Source organism: Lates calcarifer, linkage group LG12 (assembly GCF_001640805.2).
Source record: "Lates calcarifer isolate ASB-BC8 linkage group LG12, TLL_Latcal_v3, whole genome shotgun sequence".
Taxonomy (NCBI): domain Eukaryota; kingdom Metazoa; phylum Chordata; class Actinopteri; family Centropomidae; genus Lates; species Lates calcarifer.
In genome coordinates, this window is record NC_066844.1 from 26,984,543 (window position 1) to 27,007,552 (window position 23,010).

Here is a 23,010-nt window from a genome sequence, read left to right on the forward strand (position 1 = left end):
GTTGCAGTGACAGTTAGCGGAGGCATCCCAGGCCATAAAACAGTCAACACACCAACACAACGACGTCTTAAAGCACTTTGCTCGGGGCAGTGAAGTGTGTGTGCTGTGAGGATTATGTGAGCTGAGCTGTCTCATTGTTTCTGCGCGGAGTTAATCATTACTGAGAAAACCGGCTCCCTGTTGTAACGGAGCGTTATTGGCTTTCTGATTAAATGCTTACAATTAGTACCGCCCACTCCAATACTGTCCCCCGCGCCGCAGACTGAGGTACCTGATGCCCACTGGTAAACCGGATCGATATGATCTCCTGCTGCAGTCTGTCTTTCACTCTGTTTCTCTGACTTAAAGCGCTTTAAGCAGCAGAGACTGTGTCGGGTAGAAACTGAAGGACGGATCCTGTTATTCTGCCAAGAGGAAGAAAAGTCAAACAAACGAGGATGGTCGGAATGCCGAGTGTCTTAAACTGTAAGTAGACTTTCCATTCTCCTTTAGACTGCTTTTACCTGACATGTATTCATCCACAGGTGTGTACAGCTGCACCTGCACAAAATGATGCACTGTGCTGCGTCATAACAGATGACCCACATTATTAAGGACCTCAGCCAAAGGCTTGTCTTCTGCTTGGTAATGAAAACAGAGCAGAACCAGTGTGTATCTCCGTGGAGAGAAAAAACTTCTCCCGTTATATTCGGATTCTTCTCCCACAGAGAGGGCGCAGTGTCAGACTGTGTTTCTTCAGGTCATCTGAAATCATCATAATGACCAAACAAAAGCTCAGCCGTCCCTTTGTCTGCTCAGATCTTACGCTCATTAGGATCCATTAAAGAGTGAGAATAAACTATGCATAACACATTCTCTATTGAACGCATTATATAGCCCCCACAAGACAGCTATTATGCTCCTGTTTGATTGAATAGCAGCTCTCAGTCTATGTGTCTTTTCAGCTGAGGATTTGGAGCCTTTAATCCACCAGGCAAAGTTTTTTCTCTCTCTCTCTCTCTCTTTCCACCATCTGGAGTTTGCAGCTTTTCAAGACAAAAACACCAGGCGGTGTGAAACCAGGCTGGAGCTGCTGCTCGATGCCAGGAGGTGGCTCATTCCCCTCTTTGCCTGTGGTTTCTCGCTGCTTTACATCAGAGGTCAATAGTACAGTCCTGCGATGTGAGCGGGGTCAGCGGAGTCCGAGCGTCTGACTGTGAGGCCCCTCTGCATGTTTTCACCACAGAATAACAAATAATGGCATGACCAAGCAGTGACTGTAACGCTGATGGTGATGATGATGGAGCTACAGTGGCCACCAGGGAGCAGCAGAGTGTCTACTGTAATATGAAACTATAAACATGATGGATGCTGGGTTTTGAAAGCAATTCCTATTTTGGAAAATTTGGTTCCAACTGTACCTCAAAAACAGATAAACTATGTGTGCTCTTCTGTTTTACCATAATTGTTGTTTAGCTGGAGTAATTTGATGTTATGCAGAGAGCTAAATAGCCCTCTGGGAAGCAGGGATGCTGTGTGTACACTGGGAGAAAATGTGTTAAAGATCATGTAGCCTCAACATCGCTCACACTAGTCAATCATCTCCGTCCTCCCTTGATTCAATTAGCTCTACTCAGAAACATGTGGATAATTTGGAAGCCCTGATCATTTTCCCTTTTGCCTTTTCCCTTCTTTTCTTTGGGGTGGGTTATAGAGTCAGATTCCAATCCTCTGACATTAAAAGGGGAAATAAACGACAAAGGGGCCCTGCAGGTTTGCATTAGAGACCTAATTGGTTTTGGCTTGAGTGGGCTGTTAGCGTTGCCAGACGTGGGCCCTTTGTGCTTTGCCATGTGGGAGAATTTGTGCTGGAGGTAGAGAGAGGTGCCTGCAGATCTTCTCTGAGTCACCCCTACACAGTTTCTTGTCTTAGTGGGCTGTTTGTATGCATGTGTGTGTGTGTGTGTGTGTGAGATGTATATTTTCAGGTATGTGAAGTCGTATACACTGGTTCTTCAGATGCATTGGTTTTCTGTCTGTTTTTCTGTGTGCTGCAGATCCTCGTCTCTTTGTGTTGCTAGGTGACACGCATGCGTTTGGCTGTGTTTTTGTAAAATGCCTGTGCCTCGGTGTGTGTTTGTGTGTGTCAGGGCTGTGAGCCCAGTATCCTTCTCACTCCCTCTGGTCTCTGCGTGGGTCTTTTCCACCAGCACTACCACCTGTTAGTGTTTTACTCGGGCCTCAGGGCTACAATGACTGCAGAACCTTCCAGATTTGCTCATCAGGCCCATCAGATCGGCTCCCTCGCCTCAAATCTGGCTCCCATTTCCTATCAGAGGTCCAATCTGAGCTGGATTCCCCGGTGCAGTTTAGCTGAGTCAAGATGGTGTGCAGTTGAACTGGTTCGACTTGAGCTGAGTTTGATTAATGACTCATGAGCGACAACATTTTATTCAGTGTGCTGCACTGCTGGCTCACACTTAAGTGTTTGCTAAGTGTGGTTTTCGTGGGGAAAGAGATGTTTAAAGAGCGGATTTATGGGGTCATTTTTGTTGCCCAATGCTCCACATGTAAGAACCACAACAAAGAATATGGCATCTTCTGTTTGAGTAATAATATGTGACCAAATTGCAGTTTAAACAGACTTTAATTGCAAGTGTCATATTGACTGTTAAGGATCACATGCTGTGAAAATGGGGAGTGTAGGATTTAAATGAAGCCTAATTGTAATGAAGCATTTACTACCCAATGACAGGAAATGAAAATATATCATCTCTGCAGCCTATTATCAAGTTCCCTTGTGTTGAATCCCAAACCATCGCAAACAGCATCATCAGTCTTTTCAAACAGATAGGATTTGTCATGTTCTGTGTTTCGTGAGACCTCTGAGCTTTCTGTCCCATTCTCTGTTTCCAATTCAGCACACTGTGTTCCCCTGTCTGTTATTTCAGACAGAGTGGCAACCTGAAGCAAAGTTTTAAAAAAAAAAGAAGGATAGGAGTGACCAAACAGTTAAAGGAGAGAAAAAAAACAGTCCGAGAAGGAGAGTAGAAAGGGATTAACTGTCAGGGAGAATGTGAAGCTAATTGAAGCCAGTTTTGCACAGCTGTTTCTTGTTGCTGTGCGGCACTGCACGGAGCGGCTGCAAAGACACGATCCAGATGTGATCTTGCACCGAGGATCACCCGCCAATAACAATCCTCAGAAATACCAGCCGTACAGGAGACGAGGGCTATTAGAGCGTCCGCGCTCGCCCATCGCCCCTGACAAAACATCACTTCTCCGTCTCTGAAAGATAACCCAGGCCTGTGCTTTTCACTCCTGATTGCAGGTCTCAGCCCGGCTCTCGAGCGTTGTTAACACTGTTATTTTGTTACAGCGCCAGCCACCGACATGACCTCCACATTCAAGTGTCACTAGGCAGCGTAAACATTGCTTTGACACATTTGACTATTCCAAAATGGTGGCGCGCAGGGTTTGAGAGTGGTTTTGCATATTTGTCATATGGCTTTAGAAACATCCAACCAAAAGGGATTAACGCCTCTTTTGTGTGTTTCTTCTGTTAAAAGTGTTTCATTTAAATCATCATGGAAAAAAAACATGTCCCCTTCATGGGGATGGCGGGTTGCAGGTCCCATGGTTGTGTGCAGGCATTTTTTCGCTCCTCTGCTTTAAGTGGATGGGAACAAAAGGACTCAGTCACTTCAGAGTAAAGGGAACTTATCGCCATATTATGCTTTTTTAATGCCCCTGTTTCTCTGTTCCCACTCCTCATGCCTTTCACCCTCTTCCATCATTTCCCACTTGGCTCAGACAAAGAGGAGTTTGCATTGGTTCACCCTTTTCTCCATGCCGTCCAGGGTTACTCCGCCACTTCTTTCTCACCTCCTGATTCTGTCTCACGTTCGCCCTCCCTCCCTCTCTGTCCCCTCTTCTTCCTTCCCTCCCTTTCTTTCTGTGTCCATTCCCTTTTCTGTCTGTCTTTGTCCCTCCCTCCATCCCCACTCATCTGTCTTGGCCACCATGCAGAGTCCAACTGCAGCTGGCTTGTCATCGCCCAGAGAAAAACTGACGTCCAGCTGCGTTTGAGTTCGTCTCAGTCCATCGTTGCCAAGATATAGGAAATATCACACTTACTCTTCAACCCCTCTTCTTTTATGTCACATTTCCTCTATTTCAGTAGAGAGTCACTCTTCTTTTGTCAGTAATATCTCTGTTTATTGAAGGAGCAGATGCTTTATGGAATTATCAACATTATTAATAATAATTATTATCAGCTGAAACAAATGTAACGTTCATGTAAAGCATCTGCGACAGTTATATCCAGCAGAGTCTCTGACCCAGATAACTACTGCTTCACATCCTGACAAATAATGATTAGAGTGATGTGCGGCCTTGGCCAAGTCTCACTTTATGTCTCTCTCTCTCTCTCTCTCTCTCACACACACACACACACACGCCGCGTGCGCGCGTGCATGTGGTGAATGTGACACAGGATCTTAGCCTAAGCCAATATCCATCGCGAGCTTCTCTCCCCACGTGTCAGTTGTGAGTTTTATGACTTTTGTCAAGTTCACCTCATCTGTCCCATCTCTGATTTCACTCCTGCTGGGCCTTGTGCTGCATTCCTGCTACACACACACAAACTCACAACACACTCTGCCTGCTCTTGCTCCCAGGGTGGAATGTGTTCTGGGTGCTGTTGTTTATGTGTCTTGTCCTCAGCTGGTGTCTCTGCTTGTTGTCTTTGCTTGTTTGTCCTAGCAGAGCACTGCAGCGAGCTGTCATACCCGTGGCAGATCTGCAAAGCAGCAACAAAGCAGGTGCTGCCACAGTCCCCTGTTGTTCTGTTCGGAGGTATCTGTACGATTCGGTCTGCAAAATAAAACAGGAACAACTTTGAAGGCAGGAGGAGGTTAGAGTTCGTTTGTTATGTCTTGAAATGAACAAAAAAGAAGCAAAAAGAAACAAGAAGCAAAACTGTAAATACACCTCCTCTCCGTGACATTCACACACACAAATTGCAAACTGTATTGTAACGTTGACAAGTCCAAACATCCCTGAGGCTTAACCTTGGGAAATGCCAACACATACCTATGAATGTGTGTGTGCAATCTTCCCTCAGCTTTAATTGAGCCCTTCAGAATCAGAAACTATTACACACACACACACACACCACACACACACAGAGTAAAGCCTGGAGGCTCTATCTCTGCCTGGCCAGGTGTTCCCGGCTCTGCTGCCAGATGAACCACCTGCAGATCACAGGTGTGGCCATCGCCCGGGAAGAGAACAACACAGCTGCTCCTGTGGCCTCAGGGAGAGAAAAAGAGCAATGGAAGGTTTATATAGAACCGACTGCTGGTAGCAGGAGGCTTCACTCACATCAGGTAAAAATACACAGAAACATTCATTCGGAGGTGGTGGTGTCATCACCTGCCGCTCAGTGAAGACAGTGTTTCCTGCAGCATTCTGCTGATGTGCGTTTAATTGGAAGCAGCTCAGTGTGATGGCTTTGACAAGAGTGGGAACTGCCACAGCAAGTAATTCCACTTCCATTATAATAACAATGAAAATAAAGAGCAATACTGCATTCTGTTATTTTTGGCTCTTCTCCTTTAAGACTTAATTTATCGCCCTGCTAACGACAATTTAAATCTAATCTCATCTACAAGCAGACAATGCAGGGACAGTCAGAAACAGTTTGTCTGTTTGGGATAAAACAGAGAGAAAGTTTCAGTTTCATCAGTTTAGACTTTTCTGTCCATAAATCCAAGTCACATTAAAGGTAATGGGCAACAGTTCTTTGGTTTTAAGTCATTTTCACACTTGGAATATATATATATATATATATTTGATTAAGCCATCATGGAAACAGAAGTTTCATTTTTATAATTACTTAATTGTGCTTTTTATCATTTAAACGCCTCTGTATGTCTTATATTAGTGAGCAGTGATAGTGGAAACGATTTATGAAGATAGTAGTTTGTGTTAGATTTAGACTATAATTAAATCCCTATTTTAAAAAAAGGGAGAAAACAAGTTACAAATCTTTTTCTGGACAGCTGTGAACAATATACAGTATTGTGTCTATAATAAAGCCTGTCCAGTGTGCAGTCACTCACTGTATGTGTTGTGTCTGTGTGTGGGCTTGTCCACGTCTTAGCATGCATACACACTTTTAACACACATCTCACCCCAAACACAGGGTTGTTTATGAGAACTATTCATGTTTATGTGCCGACAATTGGGTGAGGCTGGCAACAAGGAGCAGGTTCTGATCATTTTCCAATTAACAAAATTGGTGTATTTAAGGATTTAAGTGTGAGTGCCATAGATGGATATCCCCGATCGTGTATCTGGTACAGAAGTTAAACAAGAGAGCGGCTGGAGAGACTTTGAAAAGTGCGTGGTTGTTGAATATCGTTTAAGGGGAGTTATTGGTGAGAGGGGTTTGGCGTCTGGCTACGCTCTTGGCCTCCCTGTGTGGAAACTTCAGGAAGATGCAGCCAAGTGAGCGTGTGACCCACCGCTCATAAATTTTAAGCACAGATGCAGCCACTCTCTCATTCTGTCTCTCTCATACCAACACACCAGTACTTTCCCTCTCACTCATAAACACACACTCACACATGCATCTCTCTCCCTCCTTATACCCACTGTATATTTACACGTCTCTTTTTGTCTCGGATTCACACACAGACACACACTCACTGCAGCCGTGTGTCTCCCCTCTCTGTGCCGAGTGTAACAGGAGATCTGAGGGTTTTCCGTGGGTGAGTAGGCGGGTCAGGCCTTACTTAAACTAATGGCTCCCAGCAGTGTTGAATAGCCAGACACACTGGAGCCGAGGCCTGAGGTTTTGGAATGCCACTGCCGGCTCAATGCCTGCCTTTCATCGGCACCGAGTGAAGGAGAGAAAGAGAGAGAGTACGAGAGAGAGGGAGAAAATAAGAGAAAGGAGGGGGAGGAGGAAAATACGGGACCCATTTGTTATGGGTGATATGAGGATGCCTGAAAAGGAGGGCATAATAGTCGTGGAATTGAAGGACGGGGGGTGGAGGGGGTGAAGAGTGGGCCAGTGGACTGAGAGGGGAGGAGGGAGGCGTGTTTGGGCTGGTGGGACGTTGGGGGGAGGTTAAGTACCAGTCAGTGGTTGTTTGGTGTCAGAGCACCGTGGGGACTCCTCTGACCGGACACTCATTTGTTTTTAACGTCTGAGGGACGAGTTGTGAACGAGCCTTCAGAGAATCAATATCGTTTTAAACTGAGGTCACGTCCAAACTCATGCACATCATCTTTAAAGTGAACCTTCTTTTCCTGTTTGACCGTCCATCCACACTACGTTAGCTTTTTTTACCTCAATAGCTGAGACACGTACCTGTCCTGCATTACTACACAGTATTAGTCTAGTCAGGCTACAGAGAAACTCTTTGATGAACTTGTTTTGTTCATGATGTTCTAGCAAACACAAGGATACGATGTAACAGTTGGTAGCATGAGCCAAGACATGTAGCAGCGTACCAGCAAAAGAACAAGAGGGAGGCGACTGCTCCATAATTTAAACAAGCAGGTTTAAAACACCGACTTAGCTCATGCTTTACCCAAACCTGACACATAATGTCAGACATCAGCGCCACATAAGCTCTGCTAACGCCTCAGTTCATTCAGGACCAGCTGTCCCAACATCAGCTAATATCAGAAAAGACTTTTCAAACAGGCTCACCAGAACTGTATTGCTTTTGTTTATTGATTCAGTCGTCGATCAGTTGTTAATAACAAAGAGCTGAACTGCCTCTGAGCAGTAAACTCAGCCATGTCAGTCTTTATTTTAACGTCAGATTATTACAAGACTATAAAACATGGTTTAATCGAGTGCTATAAATGTTGTTTGCTAACCATGGAATATCAGAGTTTTTCATTTGTGCAGTTGTTGATCAGAGAAGCAGATGTCTCAGTACAGCACCTCGGCTGTTTTGAGCCACATACTAAGCGACAACAGAAAGAGGCACAGAATCTGTGTTCCCTGAAACTACGCCTGAGTCGTCGGACATGTTTGTAAAATGGTTTATCCATCCAGCCACACTGCTCACCAGAACTATTCTGTGGTTTGCCAACTGCTACTTTACTAAAAGTGGAGGAAAAAGAATAGATTGAAATGTTTTTTTCAGTTTCTTTGTGGTCGTTGACGTAGAAGCAGAGTGTGTGTGTGTGTGTGTGTGTGTGGATGGGATGGTGATGTTCTGGGAACTTCATCCTTCCTCTCACCACCCTCCAATAATCTTTAATTTTTACTGTCCAGAAGCAGCACATACAGTAAAACAGAGCTTTACGCTGCTGTTCGTTTATCTGCAGACAGACAGAACACGGCCCTCACTTTAGCCCTGATTACCACCGAGAAGCATCTTATTTCATCTCTGACTTTGTTTTTTTCCTTTTCTTTTTTTACAGTAAACGGTCCTCCAGACAGACATGGACCTGGAAAATGACGCGTCCCTTATTAGATAAATGTGCTGTAGAAGATGTAATGGAAAACGTGGCCACACGAGATCAGACAGGGAAATCTATGGCTGCATCAGATTAGCCGACATCAGGAGTCTGAACAGTGATGGGATGGAGGGAAAGAGGGGTTGGAGGGGGAGGGGGAGCCGTGCTGGTAAGATGGTCAGAGAGAAGGGGAGGAGCGGGGCAGTGATGATGAGGTTTGGTGGGAAAAATAGCAACAACATGAATAATTTACCCAAAGAGACATTTATATCAGATCACCAGAGAGGGAGAGAGAGGGAGATGGAGACAGACCTTGTTGAGTATTTGTTGTTGTCAGTACTGGTAGTGTTTGCTGTGTGACTGTAGTCAGCTTTTATTGGCGGCCATGTTCCCCCCGTTGGCTCTGATTGGTTGTTGATTTTGTCACATTTGAAAACATATCTCAGGGGACTGGACCCAAAACTGCCGACTCTCAGGTGGCTTAACGAGCTCAAAAGACGTAACATGAGGTGGTAACCAACGTTCAGCAAAACCAAAAATCAAGAGGGGAAATAACAGACACGGGAGAACCACAGGGACACACAACACAGCCAAACGCATCCGCAGGACACACACAAGACTGACAAAGGACTGGGGAGACACAGGGCTTAATATACACACTGGGATGATTAGTAACTAGACACAGGTGGGGATGAGAAAAGGAGGGACAGCCAGATAAAGACAGGAAGTGAGAGCAACACTGATAAAACAGGAAGTACAAGGACACAAGGAACACAAGTGAAAGGGACAACAAAATAAAACCAGAAACACAGAGGAAAAATGACAAAACCAGAACAACACAGGAAACAAGAGAAAATGCTAATTTACTACAGAAACAGAGACACGAAAACTAAGGAGACGGACCACGACAGAGTGAACCCCTTTAGTGTGGTCACTGCATTTTCTTTTCATATTGTGCGGGCTAAAGATGCCGGGCTGAGAATGCCAAGGACGATACAAAATAAAATGTTAACAGCTTTTAATCAACTCGTTCTCAGTCGTTTTGAGCAGCACTGTTTCAACACATTCACAGAGGTGTAAATATTACAGCTTATCTTTTATTTTCATTCCTGTACAGTGGCGGTCGTGTGGCCATCACTTGTCTTTGTGCTGTGTTTAAGTATCATATAAACTGGAACTGCTCTTGATGCAAAAACAAAACAGGTCCTCCTTTCTTTGCTCCAGTTCTTGCCGTGTCAGGGCCCTGCAGAGATCTCCTGGCCAGTGGAGTCGAGGTCGGTGGGAGTCAGGCCAGAGAATGAGCTGTTCTGGCTCTCTCTCCACGCTGTGTGACGATAGAGACGCTTGATAACCGATAAGGCCACGTTCACATCACAGTCACAGCCACATAAAGTCTCTCTAACACTGACTTAACTCTGTGTGAAGTGGGAAAGTTTCTGAGTGGAGGAAGCTGTGGCTGGGAAGAGAATACAAAGAGGCAGCATAGTGTTGTTTTTTTTCCCAGCTTATGAAAATCTCTGTCATCATTTCACAGTGATTTGGCAGCAGCTCTCCCACTGAAATCCCATCACTCAGATTACCCTTTCAGAGTCCTCAGAGAGTGCTGAGAACAAAACGCTCGCTCTCTGTCTCTCTGTGAGTTGTATTGTCTTTTGTAAATGAATTTGATTCCAGTTGCACAGAGTGAGTTGAAGGTAGAGCCTGTTTTCTTCAGCAGCGCTGATGAGGCCTGTTTCATCAGACGATATCTCATGTTCCCCAGTTTAACGTTAGCTACAGTAGAAGCCTGTTGATAATCTCAGAATCAGTATCCAGCATTGATGTGGATGTCCATATGAGTTTAGGATTGCCTGCTCCTGTATCCTTTCTTTTTCACAGGCTACATCCACACTAAAATGCATCAGTGTTTACACCTGCCACCCACACTCAAACAGAGAGCTCTGGAGACACTGCAGACCCAGGTTTAAACTCTGGACAGGCAGAAGCACAGACTTTTGGGAACAATGATGTCACCCGTGTTGTTTCCTGATTGGTTCTCATCATCTTTGACCAGGGCCTCGACTACCAATGGTGAATGCACAGATAATGAATTACAAGCGTTGCTGACCTTGGTGTCGTTGCCAGCTGCTGGTGTGCAGTTACATTTCATCACTGCTCTCGTATTTTCTGTAAGTAAGCAACAAACTGCAGAGCTGAAACTTCACCCAGGAGTGCATGGTGTTCACTAAACAAATGTAAGCAAACTATCCACACCAGATGTTGCTGCTGTGATTCATTTTCTAGAATTCTACAATCCTTCCTCAAAGGAGTGAAAGCACCAGTCTACTATCTTTAAACATGTTGCGACATGCCCACACCATCACTGCTCCTGACTGCTGTTTGTGCTGTTGTTGGTGTGATAGCTCAGCTATCCAGAGTTAATTAGCATCTCAGTAAAATGGAGGTTAGCCATCCATCTCCTTATACAGTCAGATGTGTTCTCCTGTTCCATGTGTGCCATTCATGCAGCCATAGATAGGCTTCATGGGCATGTATTGTTATGCTAATGACACTGCTCAGCAGGAACACGTGGTTCAGGATGTAAAGACTGCTAAAGGATTTAGGTTGTTGTCAACACTCGAGCATAAAATATCATATGACTGATGTCACAATACTTTTTACTCACTGTTATGAATAAAACAGAAAAAGTTAGATCTAGAGTAATGTAAATTCACATGAATGGAGGCTATCTACACACAGTACACTGAGGCTGGATTTCTACTGCGCAGACTTGCTGTGGTATTAAATGCACATATTAAACTCGTGTTCTGACGTTAGTGATTCCTTTATCTCGTTTACTCAATCAAGTCTTAAAATCCCCTGTTCCCCTTTCTCCTCCTCTCATTTTTCTGTCTGTTCTGTTCTCTAAAAAAATGCTGTTTACTTTTTCTAAAAGTGGAAGTTTGGTGAGGGAGCGTGTGAACAGAAACAGATGCTGCGTACTCTCTTGTTCTGCCGCTCTCTCTCTCTTTATCTCACACAATGGCAAACAGCTGCATGAGGCCGAGCAGCTACAGTAAAAGGAAGTTATACAGTATGCATACATGCAACACGCCGACTTTCCACCAGAAAAATGATATGTGTGGGACAGTTCCGTTTCTTTAATTCATCTCTTTGTGTGGAGACATTTTGAAAGGCACAGTGTGAAGACTTACTGCTGATATGTACTTATTTCCCTCTGCCACTTCATACATGCACAGCCACTACTACTACTACCAGGTGATATTTTAATTAATCAGTTTCTGAACTGACCGATGAACTAATTCTTGGTTTGTTGAAATGATATCACCGACCGTACTGAATGATGAAATAAGACATCTAATGCTGTGCTTGTGTCTTATTTATATTCCCCCTGCTGTGAAGAAACTGAAGGTTTCCAGAGCTTTTACTGGAGATTAAAGGACAGTTAAAGTTACATATGACTTGACCTGCAGGGCTGTAACTGGAAGTGAAATCAATTTACAACCTGTGATGAAATACAGCAGAACAGTCTAATGAGCATGCTCACTCATCTGCCACCTGCCACTGATTACACCTGGGTTTAAATCTGTCCACCCTTTGACCTTTGCCCATCAGCGGTGTCAGTTGCAACTCGCCACCTACTATGTGCTACAATAGCATGTGGATTACAGTATATAGCTTCAGATGCGAGGCCCTTCCTCGTTCCTCCGTCTCTCCACCCCCTCCCTCTGTCCCCCTCTCGCAGCCACCTGGCCCTGCCTGTGAGCCTGCTGGCTGACCAGATGCACCCTGAATGGAGCAGACCTACAAGGAGAGAGGAGGGGAGATCGAGGTTATTATGGGTGATTATTCAGTCAAATGTAGTTTTTGACAAACCGTGGCAATATAATAACCCACATTAAACCTTTTTGTGATTTCGTACAAACAGTTACTCGTGACTGGCAGTGTGGATTTCACCTGTGCTTTAAAAGGGCAACAAAAACACCTATTTTGATAGGATTACACCTTCAGTTGTGTGTGGACTGAATTGTGCGCGATGGTAAAGAGAAGGGGCAGCACCTTCTCCTAATGAACTGTTGGTGTTTATCCGACAGCATTCGCTTGTTTGTGTACACAGCCAAGTCTCACACGTTGATCGTGTTCTCTCGATTGTCAGTTGACTAATTAAAACCAGATTAATGTCTTATCTACTGCAGACTTCAAATGAACTCAGCACCGTCCTCTGTACTCTCTAGGAGTAAACTGTTGGAGGGAATAATTGGCAGGAGTGAATGAAGCACGCAGGCTGCCCAGTCTCAGCCAGGCTCCATTATCTTAACCTGCATTGTCTGTACAGCAACACTTGTGTGCGAGGGCCGGGCATAAATCAGACAGTGATTTAAGTTTAACTCAGTGAAGATGGAGCGCGGAGGATAAGAGAGAGTAGAAGAGGAGAGAAGAATAACTCATTCAGGCTCCTCAAGTGTCCCCCGATGGGTTGGCTGGCGAGGCCGGGCTGAGCCGGCCGCATTAAGGAGCTGAGACAAAAGGGCATCAATGAAAGAGCCTGGTGGGGGGGTGGGGGTTAGTATAAAAACATTTTAAAGGGAGATCCCCACTTCAGGGGCAGAGGGGAGAGTGGGACCCACACCACCCCCCTTCACACACACATGCAGATGCACACACACACACACACACACTTTTGTCTCCTTTGGCACGGTCTCTTGTTTAGCCTTTAGGTGCCAAAGCAATTAGTTATGTTAATTGCAGGGTCCATTGCCGGTGAATGCAGGTTGAATAGAGCCAGTCAGCAGTGGATGACTGGCCAAGATCCATGGGGGGAATGGGAGGGGGTGGCGGTGGTGGGGGTTGTGACGTTGCTGAGGCACCGGGCCCATGAAAACAGAGGAGAGGACAGTGTGTGGGAAAACAGGGGAGGAGCCAGAGCCGAAAGAGAGAGAGAGCGAGAGGGTGGGAGGCTCAGAGCCTGAGAGAGCGAGCACGAGAGAGGACGCAGATTCAGTCAGAGACAGAGAGAGAGGGAGTTCAGTGAAATAAGTACAAGAGAGGAGGCAGACTGAGTGAAGGAGATCGTAAGAGAGAGAGAGTTTCACACGAGAGACAGCAGCAAAGACAGAAAGTCAGAGAGTGAGAGCGAGTGTGTGTTGTGCAGCATTGTTGCTGGTCTGCTCGGTTATCTGTCTCCATCTGGGTGCCATCTGTGTCTCTGGCTCTGGCCTTCACCACACTGGAGCTCACATATGTGGGAATGCAAACACATGCCTGACATATGAAGGCGAGTCACAGAAAGAGACAAAAAGGAAAGGATAAAAAAGCAAAAACCCTCCACTGCAGCTGACTTTCTCTACGGACTGAAGAGTGGACTCTACTAGAGTGGAGGTAGGACAGAGGAGAGGGGATTCAGTCTGGGATTTGTGTCTTTTTTTAGTCCAGTGTTTATTTATCTTTTTTTGTGAGTGAGTGTGTGTACTTCTGCATTTATGTGGTGGTTAGTGTGTGTGTGTGTTCCATCCTAATTCCCGGAGCTGCTCTGTACTGTACAGATGGTGCCTCATCCTTTCCTCTTTATCTCTTCATCTTTTCATCCTCGTCTACCGAGGTAGGAGGGAAGGAGGGATGAATTTGTCTGCTTCCTTTATCTGTGCACAGAAAACGTCCACTGCCACATGGACAAAACACTGATTGTTGTAGAAAGTTCAGTGTGTGGATTTATGCTCTTATGTTGTTGCTGAAGTGCAGAAGTATACAGTCGTAGTTATTAGAAGCTGTTTGATTTTTCTGTCACTCTCCACAGTCCATTTTCCAAACGCACCTCAGCCTGGAAACTTTTCATGTTTGGCCTCGTGTGGGAACGTCAGTCGCAGGATTTGGCTTTCTGTATAAGTTGCTTGGCAGTTTAACATCTCAGGGTGTAATGGGATTTCAAAAACACTTTCACCACAGTTGGTGAGAACAAAAGCAGTAACATGCAGCATCCAAAACACTGAGCCTTCTGTTCTTAATTTCTCAGCTTGCTGCTGATCCGCCATTTGCTTCCACTTGTGGCAAGTAGGAGAAAAGTCTAATCTACCTGGAGTGGTTTTGATAAACTGGAGCAGACTGTTTTCTTTTTTCCCCCCAGAAGTGAGACCTGTGTGTAAACCTGAAAACCTGATGATTGGCTCCATGTGTGGAGGGGTTTATCTCTCTCAGCTGTCATTTACTCAGATAGTAATCAGTTTTTCCACATGACAAGCAGAGCAGAAGAAACTAGGTAAAGAAGACGTGTGCATCTGTTGTACAGTACCTCAGACATATGGGGAGAGGAGGGAAACTGCTGTGTCTGTCTTTCATGCTGTGCCTACATGTTACATAAACACTGACATCGGTGGGATTCTGGATCCCAACAGAGGGCAAATGTCACACTGAGGTACTATGGATATTATGACTCAAGCTAAACTCAAGCTTAAAACACCTTTTTCTGGTAGAGGGAACCTTTTTATAAGTTTCCAATCTACTTTGAAGGAGAGAAGGTGTTCATGTTGCTGTGCATGGGGAGGACATGGAGGGAGGAGGTGTGTGAAGGAGATGCAGACAGAGAAAAGGCAGAGAGACCTGGACAGTGTCACACCAGGCCAGACCAGTCCATCAGGGAGATAGGAACGACTAACTGTCGGCTGCACAGTCTCAAACCAGAGACCCCTGTCTGCTCTGCTGGACACTGTCACACTCCTGACAGCAGGCACTGCTTCTGTATCTGTGTGTGTGTGTGTTTATGCAAAGATCAAGGATGTGATGTTTCAGTTCATTTTATTCAGACATTTGACCTCTATTCGCTCCCTGATGGGCTGTTACTGGTTTTGTCTTGGATTTATGTCGCTTTGAAGTTTTCAATCACACACTTGATGTGTGTATGGTTGTATCTGAGGCGAGTGTGTGGGTGTGTATGAGTGTGTGTGTACCAGGTGTCTTGTAGACACTGTGTCTGCTGAAGTACAAGGTTACTTGTCCTATAGCTTTTTCCTTTCTGACCTCAATCCCAGCTGCGAGTTTCCCAACTGAAAGTGTAGTAATAAACAGAGAAACAGACCAGTATGACCTCTGCACACCATGCTATTATCTGAAGAATTCATCCACAGAAGACCCCCTTTTTCAACACACACACACACACACACACACACACTGAATAGAGCAGCTGCTTCAAGAGTTTGATGCAGGAAGTGCTCTATTAGTTCCAGTGGTGAGGACTGTGATATCTGGCCCCGGGGGTTCAGTGAGTGGTTGTGGGGTTGAATGTGTGCACTCGCCTATGTGTTTGTGAGCGTGTGAGGACATGAAAGGGTTAGGTCACTTACTCAACTCAGTCACTACAAGTAGCACTCTGAAAGATTGTTTCATCGCAGAGAACGTCTCCTGACTGTGTAAATAGCTGTGTGTGTGTGTGTGTGTGTGTGTGAGTACAGAGACAGATCTGTGTCAATGAGCATCTAACCACCTGCGCCCCCCCCCTCTTCTATTGCAGCCTCATTGACATTGTATGGGAGCCCCTCTCCTTGTGCTAAGTGCATGAGTCACAGGTCTCTTGCAGGGCTCTGCTGACCCCTCACTGGCCTCAAAGACTTGCTCAGTGACCCAGGACGAGACCTTTATTTACTGGGCTGGTGTGGTCTGACAGAGAGAGTATCAGCACATGTTTAAAAGGCTGTAAAATGACCACAACTGAACTCCACAATGAATCAATTCAAGTTCTGAGTGGACATTAATTGACCGTGTAAATGAAAATATAATGAGTAAAATCTAATGTGTATCTGTGACACAGTAATGAGGGGCATAGGTTCAGAAATATGGGAAAGTGAAAAAGTTTAGTGAGTTCTGAAAGCTGCATGAACAGAACAAAGTACAAAATAATCTCACAGACACACAACTGCCAGCATGTTAGTGAACAGTGACCTCTAACAGGCATTTATCAACACATTATATTTAGGACTAATGATAACGCTGAGACATAAACTACCAACTCCAAATCTGTGCAGAGCTGCAGTGTGTTGATTCTCAGTGAGTTCAGTAGTACTAGCTGACATCACACTGAGTTATTTAAACGTTCACAACGTTCATAAATATTGTGTAAAGGAGCCTTTAAGCTAAATGTTCCAATCCTTAATCAGATCGGTGGAAGGAACATCAACATTTCGTGAGTCCCTGTGAAAACACTAAGGATGCATTTAAACTTGTGCAACTTTCCTGGAAATGCAGTGTTGTATTTCCAATGCAAAACCCAAAAGGCGTGAGAGTTGATACTCAAGAGAACTTGCAAGAGCAAAAAAAATTAGTGTGTGCTTGTGCTGTTAGGTGTGTGGGAGGACAAGAAATGGGTGGTGCTGCCTCTCTCCATGAATTGTCTGTCTTAGTCATTATTTTCTCTCTTTCTCTTCAATCCCTCTGTCTCCCTTTGAGAAAGTGCTGGCAGAATGACTTCATTTTCACCAACAAAAGGACAAAGAAACTCTTCTCGCCTGTTAACATTCGCTTACACGAGACTAAAAACGTAGACTAAAGACTCACACATCAGCATGTTGTTTGTAGTAGAAATGTTTCTGTTGGAAGTTTAATCTACCAACAAGTCAGAAAATACACTGTGTTCATAAACATATGTGAAACCATACAGCACACACACACACTGATAACACTGTCATCAAAACACACCTCTGCCCACACATTCACAACCACTATCTCTGTCTCATTCTCCTCATTGTTTGGAGCACAGCTGGCCTCTTTGTTTTACTTATCTGCGTCTCTCAGTGGTTGAGCTCTGCTCTTTCATACAGCTGGGCTAAGCTCTGTTTGTGGACCGTTCCCACTGCTCGGCTTCACTCACTGTATCCCCCAAAACCGCAGGGTAACAGATTAGTCTGCTGTGAGGCATGCTTAAAGAAAGAATAACGTCTTCTTTAACTACAAAACAGGAAGTAGAGTTAGTTATTATTCTTAGCTGATCAGAGTCTGAAAACAGAGACATCTAAAACAACGTGTGTACATCCATCAGCTGTCAGGTAAACTCACCTGTACCTGCCTATTCCAATGTCTAACCTGAGATGAGATGAACCTGAACATAAAGGCTACAGTCATCGTACCAGCTCTCCCAGTCTGGGTCAGGAAAGGCCGTGTAAACGTCTTCTGCCTGGCCTGTGCTGATAGCAACATCTGGTTGGACCTGAGCCCATTTGGCTCTTCAGGCCCTGACACCTGGTCTGAAACAGCAACAGCCTTAATGTTCGCTTTGTTTTCTCATGTCTCGAGCTCGTATTTTGTTTTATGGACTACTGTAACTCACTAGTTCAGAGTGTGTGTCTGCGTGTGTGCGTCACCCCGAGCACAACGAAGGAAAAACAGTATTTAGCCTGGCTGCAGGTTAAGTTGATTGTCTGGGTTCGTAATGTATAGGAGCCGCACAGTCTTAATCCTCCAGACAGACACAATGATAAACATGTGCGGTGTGTGTCAGGGGAGCTCTATAAGTCTTTTCTGACAACTTTTTTTAACCGGAGATGAAAGGTGCATGGGAGAAAGAAACTATGGACAACACAAGTTAACTTTAATGGTCATGCGTCTTTAAATGCTACAGCTGATTGTTTTTCACTCTGTGGTTTTGGCTGTAAAGAGTTATGAGGCTCAGGATGATTGATGGGCAGAATAACCAATTAGTTACGGAGAGGTGAGAAGGGCTGTAACCAGATAGGCAGATAATCTTCTGGCCTCAGAGAGAAGGGGAGCTGGTGTGTGTGTGTGTGTGTGTGTGACGCCTTCTGTGGGTGGAGGTCATGATTGACAGATTTGAGTTGTCCCGGTTATGTCACAGTTGTTTTTTGTGTAGGTGTGTGTGTGTGTGTGCCTCAGGCAGGCCACTTCACAGGTGTGTGTGTGTGTGTTACTTCAGGGATAACTGTCCTCTCTCCGCTCAGCCGATGACAAACCCAGCACCTGGTAAATGGGGCCAACACACACACACACACACACACACACACACACTCACATGATGACACACATCCACTTCCAGCTCCATCCCCCGTGGCCCAGCTGTGTGTGACGCAGGCGTGCGTCTGTGTTTAAAGTTTGTGCCACTCTGAATAACACACATTCATCTGACCCAGTGACGGTGGAGCCTGAAACAGAAACTCAACACAACCACACATGTGAGTCTTTGTTTTACCACGAACACCTCCTCAGTCCTCGGCCATGAGGATCTACATCGAATAAAAACAGCAATAAAGCTGCAAACTGGGAGGTGCTGCTTCCTTCAGTATCTGCAGTGTCCCTCAGTGTATTTGTTATGTATATATATATATATATATATGTTTCTGATTCTTTATCAAAGAACCAGGTGATTTTCAGTGCAGTTGCCTCAAGAGCTTCACATCCATCCAAGGCTTCAGATGGTCACAAACTTCAAATCCTGATCCAGTATTTTCTCCCTTCAGTCTGACCTCATGTACACGTGGACACTGTTGGTTCTCGTTGTCCAGCCTCTCCCCTGCCAAACCTCCTCTCCCTCCTCTGCTCCCAGCATCACATCACTCTGCCTCTTTTTTTTTTTTTACTGCTCATTCTTAGTTTTTATGGACGACGTCTGTCTGCCGTGCCGTCCCCTCTTTCGTTTTCTCCCTGCCTTTGCCACTAAGTACATTTCCATCCCCGGGTCCCTTTCTTCACTATGTGGCACGCTGGATTACAGCAGTGTTTTTGTAATTATCTCACAGAGTGACGAGGTCATGTGAGGGCTCCTGTCATCATCACTGCGTCTCGAGTTCAGTCCTCGAACACATCTGTGCTCGTCCATGTGTGTGTGTGTGTGTGTGTGGAAGTCACATACATGTTCTCTTCCTTCACCTCCATTTCTGCTTTCACCAGTTTATCCTCCACCGACCTCGTCTCCTCTCGTCTTTCCCCACCTTTCTCTCCCTCTCAGTGTATACATCTTTCTCCCACCCCCCCCACCCTCACTGTCAACCTTGCCACCTCCCCGTCTCTCCCCTCCCTAGCAGAGTGAGGAGCAGAGTGTTGACATTGGGTTTTGTCCAAATATGTAGTCTACGGGGCTGGAAGGTGGTAATGAGAGCCAAGAAAAACAGCCTGGCTCTGAGTCTGACAACCAGCCTTGTCTTTCTGATGAAACCAAATGAAAACAGTATTTTCTATCCTTGTTATTCCCTCCCTCCCATCCTCCATCCTTCTCTCCCTGCCTGCATCCCTCCTTCTCCACCTCTGGCGCCTCTTATTTGCAGACTAATTTCTTATTCCTGTTGGTGCTTGTTTAACAGAGTCTGTAAAGGTGTTACTGTGATAGCACATAGGCAGCCTCTGGGCTGTAGCAGAGATGTAAAGATTGTCATGAATTTGTCCAATTTTCAAATGAAACGGAGACACTACTGAGACACAAAATGTACTCTTAGAAGAAAATGGTGTACATGGATGTATTTTAAATGACCTGTATGAAATAGGTTTGTAAAATGAAGCTTGTGGTTAAATTGTAAAGCAGAATATTTTAACTGTATCTGATGACTGCTCAGGTGGAAGTGAGGCGACTGTCGTGGCAACAGTTGAGGAGGTGTCAGCCCCAGGAGAGCAATAATATTAATGAAGTCGATCGAAATAAGCAGAGAGGACACGTGTTCCTGATTTTCAGATATTTGACACCACACACTCTGAAATAATCAAGTCCTTGAACCTGTTGTGTAGCTGTGAGGTTACAGCAACAACCTGACTCTGAGAGAGACCACGCAACGCTGTATTATCTGGTTTTATAAGTGGATGTGGGTGTGTGAGTGTCGGCGCATGCACCCTTGTCTTTTCACTGTGTATTTGTGTGTGTGTGTGTGTGTGTGTGGGGTGGGGGGTGGAGGTCAGGAGGGAGCGCAGGATAGAGGAACAGATGTGTGCTGTATTGTGGTGGTGTGCGTGGACGGACGGGGACCAGGTGCAGCCTTTGTTTCCTCGGTATTTAAGTCCACTCGCTCGCATTCAGCCGCCTCGTGCCTCCCCTCCTCCCCTCCTCCCCTCTGCACCTCCCCCTCCTCCTTCCTCCTCTCCTTGGAGGGAGGGCAGAGCTGTGTGTGTGTGGAGGAGGGGGCAGCCTTGGCTTAGTGGAGGAGGCTCCAGCAGTCCTTTTCTGCACCCCCACCCCCTCACCCGTCCCCTCCTCCTCCCTCACAGGTGACTGTTGGAGGTCCCAGCTGGCCAGCTCTTGGCCGATTAGATCCATATGGTACAGGAGGAGGAGGAGAGAGAAGTGCCCATCAGTTGTATGGGTGCTGAGAGGGCTGCTAGCTGTCCCTGTGTTGCCCTGAGCTCCAACACAAGTCCTCTGTTTTTACACTTTTTCACTTTGTCTGTTTCTTTTTTCACTTCCTGTTTGTCTGAGCATTGTTAAACCTTTCAAAAATGAATTCTGTTGTTTCTGTTTTGTGTTGAAATGTGTTTATTTTTATCGTACAGGAGCTCAGATGTGTTTGTGGTCAGATGTGACTGTCTGCATAAAGAAGGAACACACGTAAACGTGTTCTGTGTTTGACTGAGCTTTAGAAACTTCATTCAGTTTCATTTCTGTGCACTCGTGGTCCAGTATACATTTAGCTTAGCTTAGCATGAAGTAGTAAGAATGGGTGGGAGAAGCATTTTACATGTGTTTGCTTGTTCTACCAAAACACAGAAGGTTCCATGCAGTTGGTAAAGTGAGGACATGACTTCTGAGTTTGCTGTGTTGTTGGACAGAAAGCTGCAGAGAGTATGACGCCTGTACAGAGCTCAGTTAGCTCAGTTTCCCTCTTCCAGTCAGTCAGCGAGGCTAAACACTCTTATCCTTATCTTCTTATGGAACTGTTGGTAAGAAAACGTCTATTTCCCAAAATGTTGCAGACAAGCTGTTTTAAAAGTTGGATTCAGTGTGTTCAGCTGTGCTGCTTGTGTGGTGTGTGTGTGTGTGTGTGTGTTAACATGTCAGGAGCCCACATAGTTGTAGCATTGCACACGCTGTGAATTGTTTTTTTGCTCAGTGATAAATTAGTCAGCCTGTGTTACATCTTCTCTCACCTCATCTACAATGACAGAACAGTGATAGCAACACGGCACGAGTACACACACAGTCTCACATCACCACACACACATGCACACACACATGCCTCATGAGTCACAGCTGCCAGCCTCTCACAGAGTTTAAACTTCAGAGTTAAACCATGAGATTAATAAACCTGAACACTGAACACATTTATTTATATTATCACATCAAGTGTAATTTATTTGTACCGACTCAAAGTGGACGATCCATCCTCCCTTTACATCAGGAGCTAAATGAACACTCTGCACTTTATTTGCTTTGGTGTTTCCCCATTTCATTATTTAATGAGCTGCTTTCAGTCACAGTGGTGGCCCAGTCTGTTCCTCTCTCTGTCTTTCTTCTGCCTCATTCTGCATCACCTGCAGAGGCAGAGGCAATTAAAGCCGATTGAATGTTTTAATGCAGACGAGCGTCACCTGAAGCTGAACAAACAAGGAACACCTGGCTAGCAACAACAGCCATCACCACAGATGCACATTACCTTTCCGTCCCTGCAATAACAACAGAAAATAAGTCAGCCTCAGTAATTTACTACTATAAAACTTGACTTATATATATCAACTGTTTAAGAAGTGATGAGAGAAGACAAGAGGAAGAGCAGCAGCCCAGAACAGTGTGAGCAGACTTTGTGAATATTTTTGTTTTTATCAGCCAGAAACCTCCAAAGTATTTTGTAGATGAAGCTCGGCTTGGCGTTATATCCAGTATACAGTGGTGAGCTCACAGTGGTTTCGGCTGTGCATCGTGGCATTTCCATGTAATCCTGTTGATGTGTGGTGAGTAACTTTGTGTGCCTTCCCTTTGTTCCATTAGAGCCTAAGATGACAGGTGGCATTTAGACCAGACAAACAGCCCACATCCTCCTCTGAGCCAATATTCACCTGAGTTAACATTAGACCACTTTGTGCGCTGTGTGTGTGCGTGTGTGTGTGTTTTGTGGCTGCAGTGACAGCTGCCTCCCCTGACAGTCCATATACAGTGGACTCAGGTGCTCACAAGCCAGATGAAGTCATCCAGCTATATATGCTGTCTAATTGACAAGCAGAGGCAGTTCTCTGTGGGCTGTCAGCACTACATGCACACACACCTGATGTCTCCTGTTTTGGCCGTTACCTCTGGCGTGGCTAACAACAGACCGGTCCACATCTTAGGATTGTGTGAACGCAGCTGCAACCTCATTTTCTCCAGTTCATGCTGAAATTGACAGACAGTAAGACACATGTACGACATGTTTCTGTCAGTTTTGCCTGTTTGTGTTCTGCGGCCTGTCTGTCAAGCACAATAGGCCTACGAGCATGGCTTCTCAAAGCTTTATGAGGATGACAGGCAATTTGGATTCAAAACTCCTGTTCGCTGCCAGTGGAGGAGTGTTGATAATGTGTCAACAAAGAACTTGTGAATACATTTACATGCAACACTACTATAAAGCACAAGCTGAGAGCCCAGATCCTCACTCC

General features: G+C 45.3%; 1 protein-coding gene across 1 annotated transcript in view; it reads left to right on the forward strand.

Annotated features, from left to right (window-relative positions):
• Positions 1-23,010, forward strand: part of cbfa2t2 (CBFA2/RUNX1 partner transcriptional co-repressor 2) — a 34,278-nt gene continuing 11,268 nt past the window's right edge. The window contains 1 exon segment of the mRNA XM_051074418.1: positions 1-465. Coding sequence (XP_050930375.1) covers positions 438-465 — 28 coding nt within the window. The 5' untranslated portion in view covers positions 1-437.